The following is a 21,689-nucleotide window of genomic DNA, read 5'->3' as shown; positions in this document are numbered from 1 at the left end:
CGTGAGCCTGCCTAGCCGACAGCAGACGTCCCCTCTTTGACCGGGCTGCCCCGACCCCCCCCCCCCCGTATGTTGTGGACCCCGAAGAAATGTTCACGTTCTTCTGCCCTCACCCCCTGGGGCCCCACAAATGGCTTTCCCCAGACAGCTGTGCTCCCCTCATGGGGGGACCCACCAACCAGTACTCTGCAGCAGCAAGGACCTGACTACAGAGTGACTTGACCGAAAGCACGGGGACAACCGAAAGCGGGGGGCTGCAGGAAAATGCAGGAAAACACATAGACTCACCTCTTCCTGGGTCTCCTCGGCCCAGAGCCAGCGGCGCGTCTCAGAGGCCCGCCTCCCCCCGTGGAGTGGCACAAGTCCGTGCCCCTCAGGGTGCAGGCTCCCAGCTCACCAGGACCCAGGGAGGAGAAAGCCGGGTACCGCTCCTGGTCTCCAGATCCCCGTAGAGGTGCCCCTGCGGCCACGGGGCAAGCACCTTCCCATTGCCGAGCAGGGCAGGGCAGCCCCACCACCCCCGCTCCCACCAACTCCCTCTCCCACTCCAGGGCAAATGCTTGCCCTCATCTTCAAGGGCTAAAGGGCCTACAGTGTGTGTTTCTCAAAGCAAGGAAGCGGCCTGCCCTGAAAGAAGAACTTCAAGCCTCTGTCTTAGAGAGAGGGGATTTGCTGAAGTCAGGGCGGTGGCTGTTTCGACAAACTTCTGGCCTTTGAGAGGTCAGACATGCTGGAATTGGACGCACCTGAACCGAGGTCGCCTTGGGCGAGGCTTGGAGGACCTGCAGCTGCTCGCTGGCGCCTCCGCCCCCTGCGTGGGGCGGGCGGTCCTTGCCCATGTCCCACGTGTCCCACGTGAGAGGACTGAGCCTCAGCGAGGTTGAGGGGCCCCAGGCCCAAGTAGCTCCAGGCCCAAGGCTCATTCTATGTCCGTCACCTTTGCCCAAGGGTGTCACACAGGCGGGGGGCTCCTCTGGGACCATAGTGATGGACAGTTCTGGGAGCCAGGGGATGGGGAAGAAGGTGTCCCTTGTCGCCAGGTGAATGCCCGCTGTGACATCTCACAGGCTTGGTCTATCCAAGTTCAGCTGATTTTTGCTTAAGGTGTGGAGGGCAGTTTGTTTAACTGTATCCTCAGTCCTGCACAATGTACATTATTCCTGAGGCCCAAGGGCAGCTGAGGCAGCTGCCCGAGAACTGAAAGGCAGTAAAGAGGTTCATCATGCCCGGGTTCGAATCCTGACTCCACCTCTTACAAGCTGTGTTCCCTCAGGCAGGTTCCGTGTGTGCCACAGTCTCTTCACATGTAAGATTAAACACGAAGGTTAAACAAATGAATGTGTGTGGATGCCTGGGAGGCTGCCCGACACTCAGAAGGCACAGCAGAACGGAGGCCTGGTCGCCAGCTCCCATCCAGACCCCGGGGGGAGCCTGTGCGTCCCCCGGGGGACCCCCAGCAGCCTGGCTCCAGACTGAGGCTGGGCTGCCGCCTGGAAGCGGAGCAGACAGAAGCACATAGGAGCCGGGGTTGCAGCTGCACACACAACACACTAACTTTATTCACATTGATACAAAAGTAGAGTTTTCTGGAAATGTTCTCCTGTGCCAGGGGGAGGGTTGAGTGGCACTCAGCCGGAGGGCAGGGGGCTGGGGAGAGGGGCTCTGAGGGACGGGGCAGGGGGCAGACTGCGGGTCGGCGAGCCAGACAGCAGGCAGCAGGGGCTGGGAAAGCAGCGGGAGCTGTGTGTGGTGGCCCCTCCACCCTGTTCTGTCTACACTGGGGCGGAGCCGGGGGTGTTCCCACAGACACGTTAGGAGCATCCAGAGCGGTGAGAGATGGGGGCCAGGGAGGTCAGGCAGGAGAAGGCGGTGGGCACAGTGGCTGCCCACGACTTCCCTCCTCCTGGCTGGCTGCCAGCTCCCCCATGGGACTCCCCGGGCTGCAGCATGTGGGAGGCTGGGCGGGCCTGCCCCTTCCCACTTCCCTTGCCTTCCTTACACACTCCTCTGGGAAGGGATGTGCCCTGGAGGGGCCAAGGTGCGGGTGGGGGCGGGGTGAAGCATGGGTGCACAGAGAGATGCTCACACAGGCAAAGGGACAGAGCCTGGCTGCCCACCGGGTGGCCCGGGGCTCACTGGGGCAGGGCCTTGAGGATGGCGTTCACCTCTTCCGCCACAGCTGTCAGGGCAAATTCAAACTGGTCCTGGGAGGGCAGTGGGAGGAGGGTCAGGGGAGGCCTGGTCTGTGCTCCAGCCCTACGGGGGCCCTTAGGAAGGGGACCTTGGGAGGGGGCAGTCCTCGGAGGGGGTAACAGAGGCAGTTGGGGGAGGGCAGGGGGAGGGGAAGGCAGGAAAGGCAGGCTGCGGCTGGTCTGCCTGGGGAAGGGTGGCAGTCACCTTCGAGCGCACGAGGCCCGGCCGCTGGTCCCGGACGTGCTCCAGCGTGGCAGCGATGTCGATCTCCTTCACTCCTGAGTGCGGGGGGCACGGGGCTGCTCAGGGGGTGTCCAGAGAAGGACAGGACCCAGAGAGCTGGGCCGTCCTGGGGCGGGAGGCTTGGAGGGCTGGGCAAAGCCTGGGCCGGGGCTGCGGGCACCGCGGGGAAGGCCCTCACCTTTTGCCATACGGTTCAGTACCATGTCAACGAGGATGTAGGTGCCAGTCCGCCCTGCACCGTCACTGAAACAGCAGATGGTGATGCTCAGCTCAGCTCAGCAGCCAGCGGAAAGGGGGAGGGGTGCAGCAGCCATGAAGGCCCGGGGCGGAGAGGACCCTGGTGGGGCCACTGGGGCTGGCTCGGGGAGGGTGTGGGTGAGCTGAGGATGAGGGACCGGCTATAGCACCTGGCCTGGGAATGGGCCCTGAGTTAAAGCCTGTGACCTACAGGGTGTCACTTGGGCCCTGGCTCAGCCCCAGGGCGGAGACAGCAGGAGGAAATGGGAATAGGTTTCCGGCCTCCGGCCAGGCCTTTGTTCAACAGTTTTTTTGTGTGAACGGCCAGGTGACAACTATTCCCAACCTCCCGGGCCAGGGCCCAGGGCCACGGGCCAGTATAGCCTCTGTGGCATATTTCCTTTTTTCCCTTTAACCATTAAAATCGTGTGGATACCATTCCTAGCTCATGGGCCATTAACAAAAGCGAGATAGGCTGACTCTGCCCGAGGGCATCAAGGGGACAGGCAGGTGGTGTGCTCCTGAGACGAGCCCCAGGGTGTAGGGCCAGAGGGACAAATCTGAGGAAGGCCCCACCTCAGGGCCCTCGGGCCTGGCCCCCCCCCAACGCACCTGCAGTGCACGATGATGGGGCAGGAGCGCCCCCGGTAGCACTTGTTCACCTTCCTGCAACGAGAAGTGGGCGAGGGGGTCAGGGGGCGCCAGCAGAGGGAAAGGAGAGCTGGACTCACCCCTGTGGCCCCTCTTTCTCTTCTCCCACGCGCCCGGGCAGAGGAGAGAGAGGAGCTGGCTGCAGGCAAAGGACCGGAGGCGGCATGGGTAGCTGTGGGCTTTCCTGGTCACCTACAAGCTCAGTGCCCAAACTGTGCCCTGAACAACTAACTGATTTAACCTCTTCGAGCCTTGGTTTTCTTACCTGTAAAGTAGGGGCGATAATGACAGTAACCCTCTCCTTAGGGTTCTCACCAGGATTACATGAGATGATCCATGGGAAGAACTCAGTGCAAGGTCTGGCACACAGTAGGTACTTAGCAAGTGGTCGCTACTACTAATGACAGTACAGAACAATGTGACTAGCCACTTCTGCCAGAAGCACAGGGAAGACGGGCTTTCCAGCGAGTTCAAGGGTGTTAGTGTTGCCACGTCACTGCTCTGCCCCTCTGCCCTCCTCCACAACTGGCCAGGCTGACCCCCTCCCTCCCAACTCAGGCTCCCTTTGGTTTGGCCAGCGGGGGACAGTCCCTCGGCTCGGGACACCGTGCTGCTGCCTGCCCCCTGGATCAACCTCACCTCAGTGCAGGGGCTCTGCGGTTGGGTCATAGGCAGACTTGGGGTCCACTTGGACCCCAGACTGTTCTCTACTGCCCTGACCACAGCTTACACAGGACCAGAGGGTTTCCCGCCCCCCCCCCCCCTTAGTGGCCCTGTCTGACCTGCCCTTGCCCCTTATAACCTTCTTGCTTCGAGAGTAACCGGCAGAATCCTGACACCCCCAGTGGGCCAGGACTAGGGAGGACCTTCCTGGGGGTAATGGATTGTTTTAGTGGGAGTTTGGGGCTCAGCCGCCCTCCACTCTGATTCCTCCAGACTCGCAGGGGCCAGGGGCTTGGGATGGTTCAACAGGAATCCCCACGGTTTCCTAGCACATTGGCGCGCACGTCAGAGGGCCGGAGTCTCAGTCCTCCGGAGAACAGAAGCCTCAGTAGTGGTTCCCAGTTATTTAATAATAATGATAATAAACTGCATTTAGAATTAATTGCGCCTTGCTGTGTGCCAGACACTTAAACTGGATTTCACAGACTTCATCCTATTGATTCCTGCCACAGCCCACTAGTGCCGGTCATGACCCCCGTTTCACAGGTACGGAAACAGAGGGAGGTCAACGGACTTGCTTGGGGTCACTTTCTGAGACCTCAACAAATCGTTTCGCCTTCCCTCTGGCTGACCTTCAATAAATACTATGTTTATTAAATAGCAATTCATTTGTTCTGCATGTCTACTGCCCAAAGCAAAGGAACAGAACCTTCTAGCTTACCTGTGCACCCTTAAAATGGGTCTATGTTCTCTACAGATTTTTAAAATACGGGGAACAGGAAAGAGCTCTGATGGCCCTGTGGGCCTCGGTGAGAAACCATTGTCCCAAGGCTGGGAAACTATCCCCAGGGCCCCACCCCAGCTCTGCTCCTCTGCTCTCTGCCCAGCCTCTAGAGACCGCAGGCCAGCCTGGCAAGGGGCAGAGAAGCAGGAGGAGGCTGCGGGGCAGGGGCGGGCCCTGCCAGCGGCAACAGGCTTCTCAGCAACCTGTCTGGGGAGGGAAAGCGGTGGATGCTGGAGGCCCGGCCTGGCTGTGGCTTCCGTGTCAGAGCAGGTAAGCCCCCCAGTCAGCTTCCAGCCCCTGCCCTTCCACAGAGTCCCCAAGAATCCAGAGCTCCTCAGGCACCCCCTTGGGTAGTATCTGTCTCTTCTCTGTGTCCCCCAAACCCCAGCCCTCCCAGCAGCCTTTGGGGTGGTCCCTGGGCCTACGTGTCCTGTCTGTCCTGCCCATGCCGCAGCCACACCTGCCAATGGTCACTTTTGTGACTATGCAACTGGAGTGAGAACACTAGCTGCAGATCACAAAAATGACACTGGCAGCTGTGAGAGAGAGAGAGAGAGAGAGGGAGAGAGAGGGGTGCGGATGGAGAGAAGTGGGGTAGAGAGTAGGAGTGAGGCCGTGATGCAGAGAGATGAAGAAATAAGAAGGAGAGGGCGGGTGGAGGGGAGACAGAAGAGGAAAGGGAAGGGAGAGAAAAAGAAGGGAAGACACAGAGGAAGAGAAATGAAAACGGGGCAACGAGATGGGGGGAGATAACGAGCCGGAGATGGCCAGGAGGGAGGGAGGGGCAGGGAGGGGACAATGTGGGAGAGGCTGGAAGAAAGAACTTGGGTTCTTTCTTTAACCACGGGGCACGTTCTTCAGGTAGAAGGACGGGAGGGAACCAAAGGAGAGCCGGAGTCTGCCGGCAGGGGCCAAGGAGAGGGAGGGGAGGAGGGAGGGGAGGAGCCAGAAACCAGGTGGGCCTCTCCTGGGGGGAGTGGGTAAAAGAGGAGCCAGACAGAGAGGCAGGGAGAAAAAGAAGGCCTGAGAGGGAGACAGCAAAGCTCTGAGAGAGCAGAAACAGAGCTGGACCACAGGGGTGGAGGGACGGGCACTTCTGTGCTTTGAGGTGTCAGGAAGGGCGGGGGGCGGGTCAAAGGCCAGGCTCTGGGTCCAGAAGGGTCAGCCTCCCAAGGCCAGGAGGAGCTGGTGACTGGGAGAAGGTGAGGAGCCCAGCTCCCGGCCCCCTGCTCCTGTGCTGCTCGCTCCCCGGCTTCTCCAGGGCTGCCTGAGGACGCCCCACCACCGCCTGGCCCGGCCCGGCCCGGCCCGCGACCCCCAGGGTCCCCAGGGCGCTCACCTGCGGAAGTCCAGCAGGGGCCGGGTGGAGGCCGGAGTGCCCTCTGCCGGCCAGCTGAGGAAGTGGAACTGCGTGAGCGTGCGCGTCTCCTGGGTCTGCACGTTCTTCAGGTAGAAGCTCCGCACCAAGAAGTCCTCGCACCAGATGTGCTCAGACACCAGGTTCACCTGCGCGGGAGTGCGGGGCCGGGCCGCGTCGGCGTGCTCGCTCCTCGGCCTCTCCAAATCCTCCCGGCCTCTTACGCCACCACAAATCCTAAATCCCCTGTGAAGCTTACCCAACCGCCTGCCCCAACTGTCCCCAAGAATCCTAGCTGTCTGTGTCGCTTATTCACCGCTTAGGACACCTGGTGGCTTTGCCACCCGGACATAACTATTGTGAGCTTCTCGAGGCCCGTTTCTCCTCCCTCTTCATCGCATCGCGTAGCCCAGGGTCTGTGCCGCCCACACATAAACTGAAGCTCCGTCCTATTTTCATTTGGGCTCTTTCTTAAACCACGAGCAAGGCCAACAGACAACCTTTTTAAAAGGGTGTTGAGCGTTCACCTCGTGGTGAAGAATCTACTGTGCAGTGCCCATCTGGTGACGAGAAGCTTCTGTTGCCCCACGGGTCTTACCGGAGGGCCACCTCCCATGCTTGGGCACTGTCCCCACCTTGCCTCAGCCCAGTTCCCTCCCCGTCCTCTCTTCTGATGAAGAAGTTTGTTCCTAGTTTTCATAAGCAACGTGTGACTAATGGTATTTCTTCTTCGCTTTGGCCTCCAGGGAACTCAGAACTAAACTGGGCTTACTTAAAGTAGGGGTTAATCAGGGTCTCGGGGCACCCTTATCTTCCCTGTCTCTCGGCTCTTAGCTTCTGGCCTCAGTTTCAGCAGTTTTATAGTTTTGTGTCTGTGCCATTCATGATAGGTCCTTACAAAAATGCTTTTGGGCCCTAGACCGGACAGGCATGCCCACACACAGATATATGATTGTGAATACGGGTGTGCATGCACATGTATGTTTACATACATATATTCACACATGTATGGATGCTTATCGTCCACTTTCCCCACTCCCATTGTCTCTTGGCCAGGGGTCCTGCTGACCTCATATATGTGGTACAGGGAGGAGCCCTCATCTGGCCAGTAGCGATCACATTGCTTGACACCGTCCTCCACCAGTGGGGTCAGCATAACAATGACCGTGCAGCCACTCTCCCACACCATCTAGGGACAGAGACTCAGGTAAGCTCTGTCCTTAACCCCTGGTCCCCAGAGAAGCCCCTCCTCCAAGAGCCCACCTGCCAGAAGTCTGCGATGGTGTGGGACAGCGGGCCCTGTGTAGCTATGTAGGCCGGCATCCGAGGGTCGTGCTCAATCTGGGCGCGGGGAAGACACAGCATGAGCCACGATGGGAAGTGCCTCTGTGGAGAGGCTCGGTCAAAGGGAGAGAAGGCCAGGGTCCAGGGGAGCCTGCGAACCCCCCACCCCCACGCTGGGATATCAAGCCCCACCATTCTAGGACCTCAGGTGGGGTGGGTAGTGATCATAGAGGAATGCGGTTCAGGGGAGAGGAATAAACATGGGGCAGAGGGCAGGGGAAGAGCTAGGGCCACTCACAATGGGGCTGGCGTTGATGTAATCACTCCGAGAAGGGCTGCTCTCCACCTTCAGCTTGATACGGGCGTGGTCATCTGCGCAGACCCCACACCCCATCCCCGGTGCCCCTCCAGTTACTGGGGTCCTGGCACGTCTGCACCCAGCCTGAGCCAGGAGCCCGGCCCCCTCCCCCAGGCCCTCCAGAACTCCCACTGAGAGAGGGCTGGCCCAGGTCGGCCAGCAGAATGCACTCACAGGGCACGAAGTCCGGGTGGCGGTTCTTTTTGAGGTTGCCCTCCCCCTGGGCAGTGGCACAGGTGTTGGGCTCCGCCTGGTAGGCACACAGAGCCTGCCACTCCTTGGCCAGGCGATCCCGGTTCCGCAGGTGGTCCTCCATGTACGCCTGCAGGGACACCGCCGCCTGGCTCTGGCCCACCCTCTCAGCCCTGCCTCGCTCATCATCTGGTCCCCTCTCCCCTCCGGGCCCAGGCCGGGTCCTGACCAGAATCATGTGTCCCGTGGAGATGTCCATGTTGGCCTGGGCGGGCTCCTCGCACCAGGACGGCGTGCTGCTGTGGGAGCTGGGGCTGGCCTGGGCCGCATCGCTGAACTGGGAGGACACGCTGCTCACCCGGGAAGGTTCCGGCGGACCCTCCGCCCGGTTGAACAGGGACTTTGTGGCCATGTGCTGGCGGCACAGATCCTGCAGAGAGAGGATGGAGAGCGGTCCGAGGGTCTCCTGAAGCCTTCCAACAGGATCTCGGGCTCAGTTCTGGGTCCCTAAGCTGATCCTTGATCGATTTTGAATGACACCCATCTCCTCCGGGGTAGAGTTTTCTGCCAGGCCTCTTGTCCTTTTTTGGGGCTGCTCTGTGTGGGTGCTGCCTATGACAACCCCAGATATTACAGAGTGGTGTCCCAGGGCCCCAAAAGTGCAGCACTGGGAAGAACTTAGGGACCATGTGCTCCCAATTCTTACCCATTCAAAACACCCCACAGCACCCCCACTGGGACTCCTCCAGCACCCCCAAAACATTCCAAGGGATGGGTGCTCACCCCCCACCCCATTCCCCACTCTCATGCCGTGTGAGACCCAGGACCCCAAGCCCCTCCCATCCCCTCTCCTCAACAAGCTTCTGGGGCCGCACACCTGGTACTCAAAGGTAGTGTCGCCATGCGCCCCCTCGGGACCCAGGGCTGCCAGGCGCTCCTTGTCCCGTTTCCGAGCATGCTGCCGCACGCACAGAGCCACGGCCAGAGCCACCAGCAGCCCGGCCACGCCCGCCAGGGCCACCAGAGTGAGCAGCACTGAGCGCAAGGGAGAGGCGCCGTGGGCTGGCCGGGGAAGGACGGCAGCTGCCTCCTCTCTCTGTGGGGACAAGGGGGCGTCGGTGGGGGGAGATTTAGGAGCTCCTTCTCACCCCTGTCGCACACCACGCTCCCAGCTGGGATAAATCCTGGGGCAAAGCTGGGCGGGCAGGGGCATGGTGGCACGGGCCAAAGGCCTCAGAGGGCCCCAAAGTCCTCCTTCTGGATCCACATCAAACCACTCGGCCACAGTGTACTGCCGGAGGCCTAGTGGGTGACCCCACCGGGAGTACTTGCATTTAAAAATGGACATAGAGAGGAGAGAGAACCCAAGGCATTGAAGGATAGACTGTGAGGAATCCGTGTTGGATGCAGAATAGAAATATATTTTGAGTTTAATGTCCTCTCTGTGCAAGGTCGTCCCTTGTAATTTAGAGGTTGCTCGGAGGGCTGCTGGTATCTCAGCTAGTTCTTGCCCAGCGTGCTGCCTTCCTATAGATGGAAGACCGGTCCTGCAGGGAGGGGCCACGGGGGCCATCTGCTGGCCAGAAAAAGAACTGCATGGGGGGAGGGCTGCTTTGGAGAAGCGCTGCTTTGGAAAAGCGGGCGAGCCAGCCAAATGTATGAGGCTTCAGTTCTGGATCTCCTGTCAAGTTTGCCTCTATTTGTCTCTTGTGGGCAACATCAGACCGCTGGGGCTTTGGTGGACTCCCCAATTAGCTCATACCTGACCCACTCCTGTCTGCAAAATCTGGAGCCGTGTCTGTGCCTCCAGTTCAGACTTCACCAGCCCTGCAGAGAGGACGGAGGCCAGGCTCTCTCCAGCCCCACGTGGCCCCCACCCCATGCCATGCTATGCCAGTTGGCAGGCAGGGCCCACGCGGACTTGGGCTATTTCAAGGGGAGCATCAGCCATGGGCCCGGGTATATCTTCCTAGGGCTGGGGCTGGGGCTGGGGCCAGGGATTTACCAGCTTGCTGGGTCACATCAGCCAAAGACAGGTTCTGCTCATTGTGCCGGATGCGGAAGGTGAGAGCTGGGCCCACCACGCTGCCGAATAGGAGCGGTGTTACTGCCTCACCCACCCTGGGCCCAAGACTCTAGGAGAGAGGCCAACTCTGACCCTCTCCCCGTTGGAGGAGGGGCTGGAGCCGACCAGAGGTGCCCCGTGGGGGTGTTTGAGGCCAGGGAGACACTGGGTACGGCCAGCAGCAGGGCTGGGTGTGGCTGTGCCTTCACTGCAGCTGGGAGCACCTCTGACCCCACCTTGGAAGGTCCCCTTCTTCCCCTGAGCCCCTCTGGCACCCTCCCCACCCGAGCTGCCTTCTGGAACCCCGCCTCTCCAGCCAGCCCACCTGATGTTGATGAAACTGCCCGAGGGTATGTGCACATGCTCAGCCAGGATCTCCAGCAGCTTCACTCCTGCAGCCAGACTCAGAGGCCTGGAGTGGGCAGGAGGCAGAAGGGAGAAGGTGGGGCCCCTCTTGGCCACCTTCTTGAAACAGGCTGCCCCCCCTTCTTCTTCCCTGCTGGATTTCTACTCCCCGCTTTCTTTGGGCAGGCCAGCCCAACCCCCGGGGGGCCAGGAGGCTTCCCCAAGCTGGAGCCCTTACTTCTGGTCAGTGACGATGTAGCCGTACTCCTCTGCCGACGGCCGAGCCAGAGGCTGCCCTGCAGCTGTGGGCTGGCTCTGGCCCAGTAGACTTTTCTTCTCCATCAGGGCAGGCATGTCAGGGGAGCCAGCAGCTTGGGGAGGCGCAGAGGATCCAGAGCTCAGCACCTGCTGGGCTTCATCGGAGGTGGGGTGGGCAGTGGAGTATCCAGACAGGGAGGGTGTAGGGGACAGAGGCTCCGCTGTGTCTCCGCCCTGCACCTGCTCCTCCATCGTCTGTTTAGAAGAGATGGTAGAAATAGGTCTCTGGACAGTGGAGGGGGTGGGGAGGGGCTGGGGAGTGCTAGGGGTCTACTCCCTGGACCCTGAGCTCGCTAGAGTGATGACTTTCTCTCTCTGTCTCCAGGGCCCAGTGCAAGGCCTGGTACAGAGAGGGCACCCAGAAAAGAAAGTCAAATAGGTGAATAAGTGAAGGGTTAAATGAGTGGAACAGGATCAGTAATAATCCCCAGGATGGGGCTGGAGAGAGGAGGGAATCTCTGGAGCATGGTTAGGGTAGATAGATGGTGAGTAGGCAGGCAAGGGGTTTTAGGCTTTGGTTTAGTCACAAAATCTTAGACATGAAACAGATGGGGTTCCTCAAGTTCCAGGGGCATCAGGACCCCACCTGCTCACAGCTCCCCTCTCCCCCTAAGGATCCTCAGAGCATGGTCTCAAATGACTGTATTGAAAACAGCAAGGAATCAAGAATTCTAGCTTCTAGGCCGAGTTCCGCCATCCACTTGAGGTGAGACTTAGGCAATGGCTCGCAGTCTGTGGGCCTCGGTTTTCCCAAAATAAGGGGCTGGATGTTACAGATTCTGGGTCCCGATCTTGGGGCTTAGATTTCGGCGAGGGGGTTTGCTGCCATTGGGCACGTATGGGTCAGAGAGGTGCCGGGAACTCACTTTCTTGATGTCCGCTCCAATGTTCACACCCCGTCCTGCAGAGACAGGGAAACCAAGACTCTGGGCACCGGGCCAAGGCCAAGGTCCACACAACGCAGGTGGGAGAAAGGCACAGAGGCCTGACCCTGCGACCTCTGCTGTGGCCTCTTTCCCCTCAGTCAGGGACCAAGACCCTGCCATCAGTCTCGTCTTTAGCGTGGCCTCCTGTCCCTGTGCTACAGCCTGAACTGTTTTATTCACTCGTCCCTCCATCACTGGCCACACCTCTCAGAGCTATTTGTATAGCCCTCCCCCTACCCGTAAACACCGCCTTCTCCTTCTGATCGGCCACGCCCCTTTAGGTCCTCAGCATCATCCACCCCACCCTTCTCAGTGCCTCCTGGTTGCTGCTCACTCCTGCTACTGGCATCTTTCTTATTACTTCCACCCCCCAGTCCTTACCTGGCCTGACTCCTCAGCTCATCACTGCACCCCCTCGCTCCCTGCCCTTTGCTGGCAATGACCCCATGTCTTGAAAGAACTCTCTTCCCTGACCCTGACCTTTCCCCTCCAGGCTGCTGCATTTGGCCTTGACAGGTGGGGCAAGAGGCCATGGCTAGTCTCTCTGCCGGGACACTCACCCGGATCTCGTCCTGCGCCCCTGGGCAGCAGCTGCAGCAGGGCCGAGAGAGTGGAGAGCTGCTCGGGGGCCAGCTGATGCAGCTCCACCCCGTAGCCCGCCAGCACTGCTGCCAGTCTTTGCAGAGCTGCATCTGCTGGGAGCCAGACACGGAGCTAAGGGCTGCTGGCAAGATGAACTTCAGACGCATGAGTTGGGGGTAGGGGGGACTAGAACACTTAAGAGCTTTTTCTCAGACACCAGGACACTAATGCCCTCCCCTTCCAGCCGTTGTCCACACTTTGGGGGGAAAGACCTTCCGGGGGCCAAGACCCAAGTTCATGGACATCTTGACTCTCCAGCGGAAAAAGAGTCATGTCAGCTCTCCCCCCGACACCCGCACCCTCCATATCCACACTGCCTTCCTAGTGCCTGGCATAGACCTGGCTGTTGGCAAACATTACTTAAGGGTATGCATGACTTCAATGACACATGAACAAGTGCAGGGACAGTCAGCAAGGAGCTCCCCCAAGGCAGCCCCCACAGGCAGGGAGTGGGTGCTGAGGACTCTGTTACCTGGCTTCTCTGCTGGGGAGGGAGGCTTCTCCCTGAGACCCTCGAGTCCTCCCTCCTCATAGCCCTCTGAGGAGTCCTCCGCCTGGCTGCTGTCCGCTTGCTCCAGCGAGCTTGGTGCCCTGGCTCTGCTGGGCACTGGCAGCTCCTCGGTCAGGTAGAGCAGACCTGCCTCCTGGAAAACCTGAGCAGGTGCGGGCCCAGGAGGGCCCCGATAGGAGTAGGCAGAGTGAGCCCCGAACATGCCCTTGGGGGCAGTTCTGCTGAAGAGGGCAGCGGGGTCAGCCTTGGACAAGGAGCCGGCACTGCCCATCCCTGCAGAGCTCTCCGAGCCCCGAGAACCATCGCGGGAACCAAACTGCAGGAAACCAGAGATCCAGGTAAGAGCAGACGTCAGGCCTGGGGGATCGGGGTGGGGGTGGGGTAGTGTCTAGGGCTCACCTGGCGGAACAGGTAGGGCTGCAGCAGGGTAGGTTCATAACTCAGGGCGGGGTGAGGGGGCTGCGGGGGCAGCAGCAGATGCTCCAAGAGAGGGGGCAGCAGCTCAGTCTGCATAGGGGACAGGGGGGACCCAGCCCCAGCTCTGTCCCCACCCGCTGGAGGCCGAGGAAGTCGGTGTGGGGCAGCGGGGGCAGAGCCAGTGGGGATGCCCTGTAAAAGCAGCTCCCCAGCGGGACCGGGTCTCCTGGGCACCAAGCCAGATCTGGGGAGGAAAGCACAAGGTGTGTGGGAAGGGAGGAGGCGGGTTGTGCGAGACAAGGGTATCCGGAGCCTACAAAGCAGAGCCGGTGGGGCCGGACAGGCTCAGCAGCATAGAGGAAGCCTGGCCTCTTGACAAGGGAGGCAGCCTCAGCGGAGGGAGGAGAGAAGACCATGCGGAAGGGCCAAGAGGCCTAGTTGGGGGCAGAAGCTGTGGCCTTCCTGGCGAGCATGCCTAGGTCCCTGGAAGGGATCGGGTGCTAGGGCAACGTGAGGCTAGAGGTGGGTGGAGAAGGGGAGAACAGCAGCAGGGGAAGGCAGCTGGCACCTCTCCCGATGAACTCTGGCTGCAGCTTCCCTCCCTGCCCGTGTGCATGCCCCCACCCCCACCCCACACCCCTGGCTGTCCATATAGGTCCAAATAGTTACTGTTCTGCACCCCGCCCCACTCTGCCTGCCGCATCCTGGCATCACCCTCCGCGCCCCAGGCCCTCACGAACTTCCCTGTGCTTCACCAGGGCTGGACAATGCTTGCAGAGGCCCTCACCACGAATCAATGGCACTACCTCCCGCCATCCACAGTTCTGCACGGTAATGAAACTGAGCCTTAAACACTTCAGTCCCATAACATTCTCATTTTCCCATGGTGACTACTTTGATGGTTCTTTGAAAATACCAACTACCCCAGTTTTTCACAACATTCAAAAAATACCCTGGTGGTGCTGGATCCTCAGGGATGAACTCAGCTCCGGCTGGGAGTGTGCCGATTCCTGAACCTCTGACGCCCATGCCCCAGCCCGATGACCTCGGTGCCCGCGTCCTCTCCCTTCCCCCTGCCCGTCAGGAAGACCACAGACTCGCCAGCCTGGGCTAGTGGCTGAGCAAGGACGCCTACCTGTCCCTCGGATGGGGCTCTGGGGGGCGAAGCCTGGGGATGCGTTCCATCTCCTGGGAGATCACGTACTGGGTGAGGTCATCGTGCCAGGACAGCCCTGCCAGGGGACAGGACAGGGTACGGTTGGCTCAGGATGGTCTGAGGGCCCAGGAACCAGGATTGGTGGAGATCAAAACTGCACCCCCTTCCCTGCAGTGCACTGGGTTTGGCAGGGCAGAGGGGCAGTGGGAAGTGGTCTGGAGAGCCAGTGGGTGATCTGAGCTGTCCTCATCCCACCCTCAGGAACGGAGTGTGGAGTCAGACGGCCCAGTAAGATGGGGTTTCAATCCTCTGCCATTTACTAATTGTGTGACCTTGGGCAATCTGCCGAATGTGTCTGAGCCTCAGTTCTATTGTCTGTAAAATGGGCATTTACACCTCCTAAGGTTGTTGTGATAATTAAAATAACACAATACAAAATGGTTAGAACAACCCATCACATAGTGAACTCTCAGTAAATGCTATTATTATTATAATTATCATACTTAGTCCTATTCTTCTTCTTTTAGTTGATTCTGAACCATAGTTTTCTTTATTTTTAAAGTGGAAATAACGTACACTTCGTGGGCCTATCATGATAACCAGATGTGATCAAGGAAATGGAAGTGATTAGAAAATGCCAGGGCACTATAAACCTGTTTCAAACCTCCTCCTCCTCTGCCTTCTCCATCATCATCATCACCATCGTCATCGTCATCATCATCATCATCATCTTATCCTGAGGCAGATCTCCTTGATCTCTTCCCACAACAAAACTGCTCTCAGGAAGGATCGGTCACTTACTCTACAGGAGCAGTCCCCCACTCGCCACCCGCATTCCTTCTTCCCTGATTCTGGATCAACAGTCTGTGCGGCTCTTCAGCCCTTTCTGGGACCTGCTGGCATCCATGCCTGCTTTTATGCCTATGAACATGAGCTGCACTGTCTGTGTTCTTATTTAAGGCCAGTTCCTCCACTTGAGCACTAAATTTCATCCCCTATTACCTATTCAAGAGCCTCTTCCTCACAATTCTCTCTCATATCCCACATCACCCTCTCCTGTTCTCAACGGAATTACTCCCATTAGCACGCAAACACGATACAATTGCTTCCATCTTAAAAAACAGTGCTTGAGCTCACATCCTCCTCTGTCACCCCATTTCTTTGCCTTTCTTTATAGCAAAATTCCTTGAAAGCTGTTATCTATACTGGCTGCCTCCAATTCCTTTCCTCCCACTCCCTCTTAATTCACTCTATTACAGATCTTATTCCCAACTATTCTTTTTTAAAAAGATTGTATTAATGTTTTGTTAGCAGAGGGGAAGGGAGGGAGAGGCGGGAGGGGGGGAGAAACATCAGTGTGTGGTTGCCTTTCACACGCCCCCTACTGGGGACCTGGCCTGCCACCCAGGCATGTGCCCTGACCGGGAATTGAACCAGCGACCCTTTTGTTTGCAGGCTGGCCCTCAATCCACTGAGCCAGACCAGCCAGGGTTTTATTTCCAACTATTCTAACAAAACTGCTTTCATCAAGATCACCAGCAACTTCTGCATATCTAAATCCAGTGGTCAGTTCTCAGATGACATCTTACTTAACCAACCCTCGTCATGTGACCCTGCTGATCACTGCTTCCTCCCTGATATACTTTCACTTGGCTTCTCCGATAGCAAACACTGTTGTTGTTTCTCCTGCCTCACTTACCTCACTACCTACCTACCTTCCCAGTCTTCCTTCTTGGCTCCTCTCCTTCTCCTGGCCCTTTTAGGGCCCTTCTTGATTAACACTCAATCCTTTGATTATCTCATCCACCTCATGGGTTTAATTACCATTTATAATATATATCAAAGAACTCCAAATTCATGTCTCCATTCCAGATCTCTCTCTTTTAAAACCCAATCTTAAGTACCCACTTCCCACTCTACTTGAATGGACATTTTAAACTCAATATACTCAAAACTAAACATTCTTTCCCTCCAGTTGATTCTTCCGCATAATTAACGTTCTTCATCAACCCAGCAGTTTGGTCAGTAAAACCTGGGAGTCTTCTTTCACTCCTCCCTTTCTTTCACAGTCGTATCCAATATTTCATGAAATCATGCTCACTGTCTTAAAAAATGTATGCAGATTCTGTCATTCCTTGCTGTCTCCCTGCAGCCATCCTGCTCCACATCGTGTTTCTCTCTTTTCTTAAGATTTTATTTATTTATTTTTAGAGAGGGAAGGGAGGGAGAAAGAGAGAGAGAGAGAAACATCAATGTGCGGTTGCTGGGGGTCGTGGCCTGCAACCCAGGCATGTGCCCTGACTGGGAATCGAACCTGCGACACTTTGGTTCGCAGCCTGTGCTCAATCCACTGAGCTACGCCAGCCAGGGCTGCATTTCTCTTTTATATAACTCACTGTGGTAGCTTTTAGTGGTTTCTCTGTTTCTACCCTTGGCTCCCTAAATTCTATTCTCAACACAGCAGCAAGAGTGTGTTTTCTTTTAAAGTAGGAGTGAGATTATGCGCCCCTATGCTCAAAACCTTGTGATGGTTTCCTCTTTTCCTCAGAGTCAAGCCAATGTCCACACATTCCTATACGGCTCTCCAGTGATCGGCATCCCTTCCCCAGTATCTGCGTGACTGTGTCTTTTTTCCTCTTACTTTTTAAAAATTTTAATTGTTGTTCAAGTACAATTTTCTATCTTTTACTCCCACCCCTCCCCACCACCCTCCCATTTCCACCCGCCCCTAGTTTTTGTTCATGTCACGTGACTGCATCTTCTACTCTGCCTCTCTGTCCCTCCTGTCTGTGCAGACGTACCCTAGAGGTGTTCTCTACAGTGTTCCTCAATTCATGCTCCTACCTTAGGGCTTTGGTTCTAGCTCTACGGTCGGCTTGAAACACTCTTGCTCCAGACAACCTTCCAGAAAACACTTCCACCTCCTTGACATCTCTGTTCAAATTTCGTAGTCTCAATAAAGTCTATCCTGATCACTCAGTTTAATACTGCAGCTTCCTACCTCACTGTTTTCCGATCCCTTTATCCTGCTGTAGTATTCATTTCTTTCATGGCACTTATTACCTTCTGATACACTGTCTGTATTGCCTCCCCTCAACCTTGAAGGTAAACTCCAAGAGACAGATCTGTGTCTGTTTTATTCCCTCCTACATCCCAAGTACCTAAAACTATGCTTGCCACATAGTAAGTACCCAATAAGTACTTGCTGGGTGAGTGAACTGCATGATTGGACTGTTCTGGTTGAGGACTCCAGAATTCATGGCTCTGGAGCATTCCGTTTCAGGGAGTGGGAGAGTCCTGGAGAGATGGGTGAGTCTCTCCCAGTGGCTTCTCCTGGAAGCTTCCCCTGGGCTCCTCCAGGGGGCCTAAGCATCAATAGCCCACCTCTAGGGTCGCACCACACATCTGCCTCGCCTCCTTCTCCAGCAAGGTCTGGGAAGGTGAGGCTCCAAGAATAAGTGTGCTAGAAATGTCCCATGAAAGAAATCCTCAAGTCAGGTAGCTCCTCATTCCCTCATCCCTGTCGGATTAAGTTCCAGTCTCTCTCCTCCACTGCGCCCAGACCTCACCTTGGGACATGAGCTCTCGGAGCACACCTTGTAAGCGCTGAAGAACGGGGGAGGTGACTTGCAAAAGGGGCCGGGCCTGCCCCACTCCCGCCTGGCACTGTCCAAATAAGCCATCTAGGAGCACAAAGGTTGTGTTAATAAAAGATATGAACACAAGGCCTTCCAAAGTCCAGATGGCAAATGGGCAGGACTCTCTTCGCCTCTTTTCTTGGCTTCAGAGGGTTCTGTTCCTCCAGGCCAGTCGCCCTGCTGCCCAAGCCCAGCACCCCTTCTTCCTTCCAGGCCTCTCCCCCAAGTCCTCATTGTGTCCCCCGATCTTGTACATCCTATGCCCGAGCATCACTCACCCTGAATACAGACCTCAAGGTGGGAGCAGAGTCTGCGGTCAAACAGGCAGCCTGTGGAAGGACAGGGGAGCAGGGATTCAGACAACCGCACACTCAGAATGGGCAGATGAGTGCACAGGCTGGGAAAGGGGGGAGCAGATGAGCCCACTGTTTCATCCTAGGAAGGGTTGAAGCTGAGAGGAGAGGAGGGAAGGGGCCTGGAATTCCTAAGGAAACCCAGGATCTGGCTTTGGATTTTGAGGGTCTGTGAGTCTTGGACTCTTTCTCTAAAAGGTTCAGCTTGACCAGCTGAGTGATGGGGAAGAGGACCTTTCCAGACACATGGGGGGCGGGATCATACACTTCTATTCTCATAGGATTAGTATGGGGGAGCCTGTGACCACATTCTGAGGAAAAGGGGACTTTGCTTCCCTAATCTCCAAGAGCATCCTAACTAGGATGGCCTGGGACTCAGAAGAGGCAAAAACCCTAGCACATCTCCTCTCTGCGTGGGAAAGGGAAAAGGGTGGGGTGACTCTAAGGCTCCCCACACGGTCCCTCCTGTGCGCGGCCCTGGCCCGCTGGCGCTGTCCGCGGTGCTGAAACCCTGAGCCGGGGCTGCCCAGGGCTTGCCTGGGAGCAGTTACGGAGGAAGGAGGGGTGACAGGGCGAGGAGAGTCTCCACGGGCCGTGAGCGCTCCACCGCTCCAGCCTCCACCTACCGTCCTACCAGCACAGCGCCACAGGAAGTACCCTTCATTAGCCTCCAAGCCCGTGGTGCAGGAGGGCGCCGGGCGGCTAGGCTGCGCCCCTTCCCCCGCGCGCCCCCCACCCCCACCCTCCCCCAGCCCATGAGTCAGCGCTGACTGTCTCTGTCCGCCAAGATGTGAGTCAGCACCCGACCCGGCTGTGGGGAGGGGGGGCGGGAGAGGACCCTGCCCTCTTCACCCTCTTTCGTCCCCTACCCCAGCTCTCCCCCTCTTGCTGGAGATCAGACCACAGCAATGGCCCCTCTAAGGGTAAAGGGAAACCCTGACTCTTCTTTCCGCCTGATCTTCTACCGGGAGCTGGGACTCCGATGGACTCCTACCACCCGGAGCTCGGGGTCCCCCGCCCTCCTCCTATCCCCCTCTCCCCCCTTCAGCACCGGTCGTCACTTCTTTGGCGCCTCGGCAGGACTTGCCTCTCCCGGGGACTTGTAGCCTATCTCTACGTCCCTCTGTCCATACGCACCCCCATTCCTCCTCCCAACCCCGCGGTCTTCCCGAGCCCACTTCTCCGAGGTCCCGCCCCCGTAGTCCCTGCCCCACCCCCAGGCCTACGCCCCTTTCCTCTCAGAAGCCCGCTCACCTTCCCATCTCCCAGTGCCTGCCCCGACCCCACTCCACACCTTCTGCCCCAGCGTCCCGCCTTCCAGCCACCTCCCCGCCCCCGCCCCCCGCTGAGTTTTGCTCCCGGCACCATCCTCCTCCACCCCAGCTGCCCCTCTCCTCCTGACCGTGGGCACTAATGGCGCTGCAGCCTCCCGGGCGGCAGCTCAGCAGCAGGAGGCAGAGGAGCACCCGGAGACCCCCGGAGCCCCGGGGAGCCCCAGGCCGCCGCGGGCGCCGCATCCTTCCGGGGTCCGCGCGCTCGCTCCCCAGCCCGCGCCGCAGAGACGCTGGCAGGAGCCTGCCCGAGGGTCCAAGGCGGGGCCTGCCACTCCCCACCCACCCGAGAGGCGGGGTCTACACGCCCCTCTAGCGGCTAATCGGCCAACCCCGAGCGGGTGGTGACGACATCTCCACCTTCGGCTCTTGCACTTATTTGCGTCATACGTGGCGTCAGAGCACGGTCATAGCGTGGGAGCTACCGCCCCCTAGCCCTCCTCCACCACCTACTGTGTGTTCCTCCCGAGAATTCCCACTGGGCCCTACCCGTTTTGACAGACGCTTTTCCCCGAGGGCCACCACCTCTATTACCCAGTGACAGGGTTGATGAAAAGGTTATAGTTGGGTGGGGACCAGGAGAGATACGTGAGTGGAGTAGTAAAAACCCTAAGATGAGAGAAGCAGAAAAGTGAACAGAACAGGTTACTCTTATGCATCTCCATTAAGAGCAGGAATGGTTGTGCGTGTGTGCCTGGTTCCAGTTCCAGCAACGCCACCTACTGAGGATACGACTTGGGGAAAGCTGCTTGCCCTCTCTGCGCCCACATTTCCTGATGTGCAAAGTGGAGGGGACAACAGCACCTAAACCACAAGGTGGTGGGGAGGATTACGGGAATTCAACACGTGGGGGCCTCTTAGAGCAGGGATTGCATTGTCGTTTACGAGACAATCGATGAATACTTGCTTTTGCTGTTAGCCTCGACTCTCCTTCTTTTGCCCTCTTCCACCTCGAGTCTATCAAAAAATCTTGTGGTCTACCTGCAAAATGCTGTCCCGCCCCTTGGTCCACGTCTCTCCACGCTCATCATCCTATCTAAACCACTGTGCTCTTTCCACATGACTACTGTCGTGGTTTAGTACCATAAACCAGCTAGTGTTTGGCCTCTGCTTTCGTCACCCATCGAGCCAGGGAGTGAGCTTTCTAAACTTCACGTTTCATCACGTTACTCTCTCTTTTCAGTAGAAATTTTCCAAAATACAAAAAAATGAGAGTAGTGCATAGTAAATACTCATGCATGCATCATCTAGACTTAAGTTATTAATATTTTGCCATATTTGCTTCCTTTTAGTACTTAAAAGTAAATAATAGACATATTTCCCTATAAATATTTCAGTATACATCTCCAAGATATAAAGATGCTTTCTCACATTATCAAATTGCTATATGGCATCCAATAAATTTAATATGACCAAATATTATTTGATGCTCAGTTCATATTCAAATTTCTCAAATTGTTTTTCAAAATGCACTTTCTGGTTGTTTTGTTCAAAATAGGAGACATAGACCATCATTTCATTTGGTTGTGTTTCTTAATTCTGTTTAAATTAGCATATTTAGGGTTCCTTCCCTTCCTACCCCGTCCCCAATTTTTGATATTTTCTGGTTGAAGAGATGAGGTCAGCTTTTCTTCTGGTGTTGTCTGATTATTTCCTCATGATATATTTGCCCCATATATAACCTGTATTTCCCCCTTATTTCCTGTAAACTAGAAGTTATCTCTAAAGTTCTGATTGAATCAGGCTTAAAAAAATTTTAAGCAAAATTCTCTATAGGTGATGCTGTATGCTTCTAATTGAATCATTTACAGAGACTAGAGTTGACATAGCCTTATTTCCTTTTCACTCTTTTAAAAATGTGACTACTAAAAAATTTTAAATTACATATATAAATATATATTATATTTCTGCCAGACAACCACTGACTCAGAAAATTCTTTCTTTTCTATTCTTCTCAGGACAGACAGTGGAAGATGTTTGTATTCACGTGGTGGCAGAAAAAAAAATGGTATACCCTAAAACTGT

The 21,689-nt window shown here is 56.7% G+C and overlaps 1 protein-coding gene across 2 annotated transcripts; it reads right to left on the bottom strand.

Moving 5' to 3' along the window:
• Positions 1–895: 895 nt before the first annotated feature.
• Positions 896–19,927, bottom strand: PTPRN (protein tyrosine phosphatase receptor type N). 2 transcript variants are annotated; one of them, XM_028509754.2, is made up of 23 exons: positions 19,736–19,927; positions 18,259–18,309; positions 17,912–18,025; positions 14,322–14,418; positions 13,169–13,430; positions 12,731–13,085; positions 12,177–12,311; positions 11,557–11,591; positions 10,611–10,885; positions 10,353–10,439; positions 9,968–10,047; positions 9,725–9,789; positions 8,840–9,058; positions 8,192–8,392; positions 7,945–8,092; positions 7,711–7,784; positions 7,392–7,469; positions 7,198–7,317; positions 6,111–6,277; positions 3,286–3,339; positions 2,615–2,679; positions 2,398–2,471; positions 896–2,204 (listed from the first exon to the last, which is right to left on the bottom strand). In XM_028509754.2, the coding sequence occupies exons 1-23, from the start codon at positions 19,848–19,850 to the stop codon at positions 2,133–2,135; spliced, it is 2,943 nt and encodes a 980-aa protein (XP_028365555.1). In that variant the 5' UTR covers positions 19,851–19,927; the 3' UTR covers positions 896–2,132. The 2 variants fall into 2 exon arrangements, with proteins under 2 accessions (XP_028365555.1, XP_028365556.1); XM_028509755.2 differs by having other exon boundaries at positions 12,177–12,308; positions 19,736–19,926.
• Between the last annotated feature and the right edge of the window lie 1,762 nt (positions 19,928–21,689).

Source organism: Phyllostomus discolor, chromosome 4 (assembly GCF_004126475.2).
Source record: "Phyllostomus discolor isolate MPI-MPIP mPhyDis1 chromosome 4, mPhyDis1.pri.v3, whole genome shotgun sequence".
In the NCBI taxonomy this organism is placed as follows: Eukaryota; Metazoa; Chordata; class Mammalia; order Chiroptera; family Phyllostomidae; genus Phyllostomus; species Phyllostomus discolor.
The sequence above is the reverse complement of the archived record's forward strand: the minus strand, read 5'-3'. Positions and strand labels throughout refer to the sequence as shown.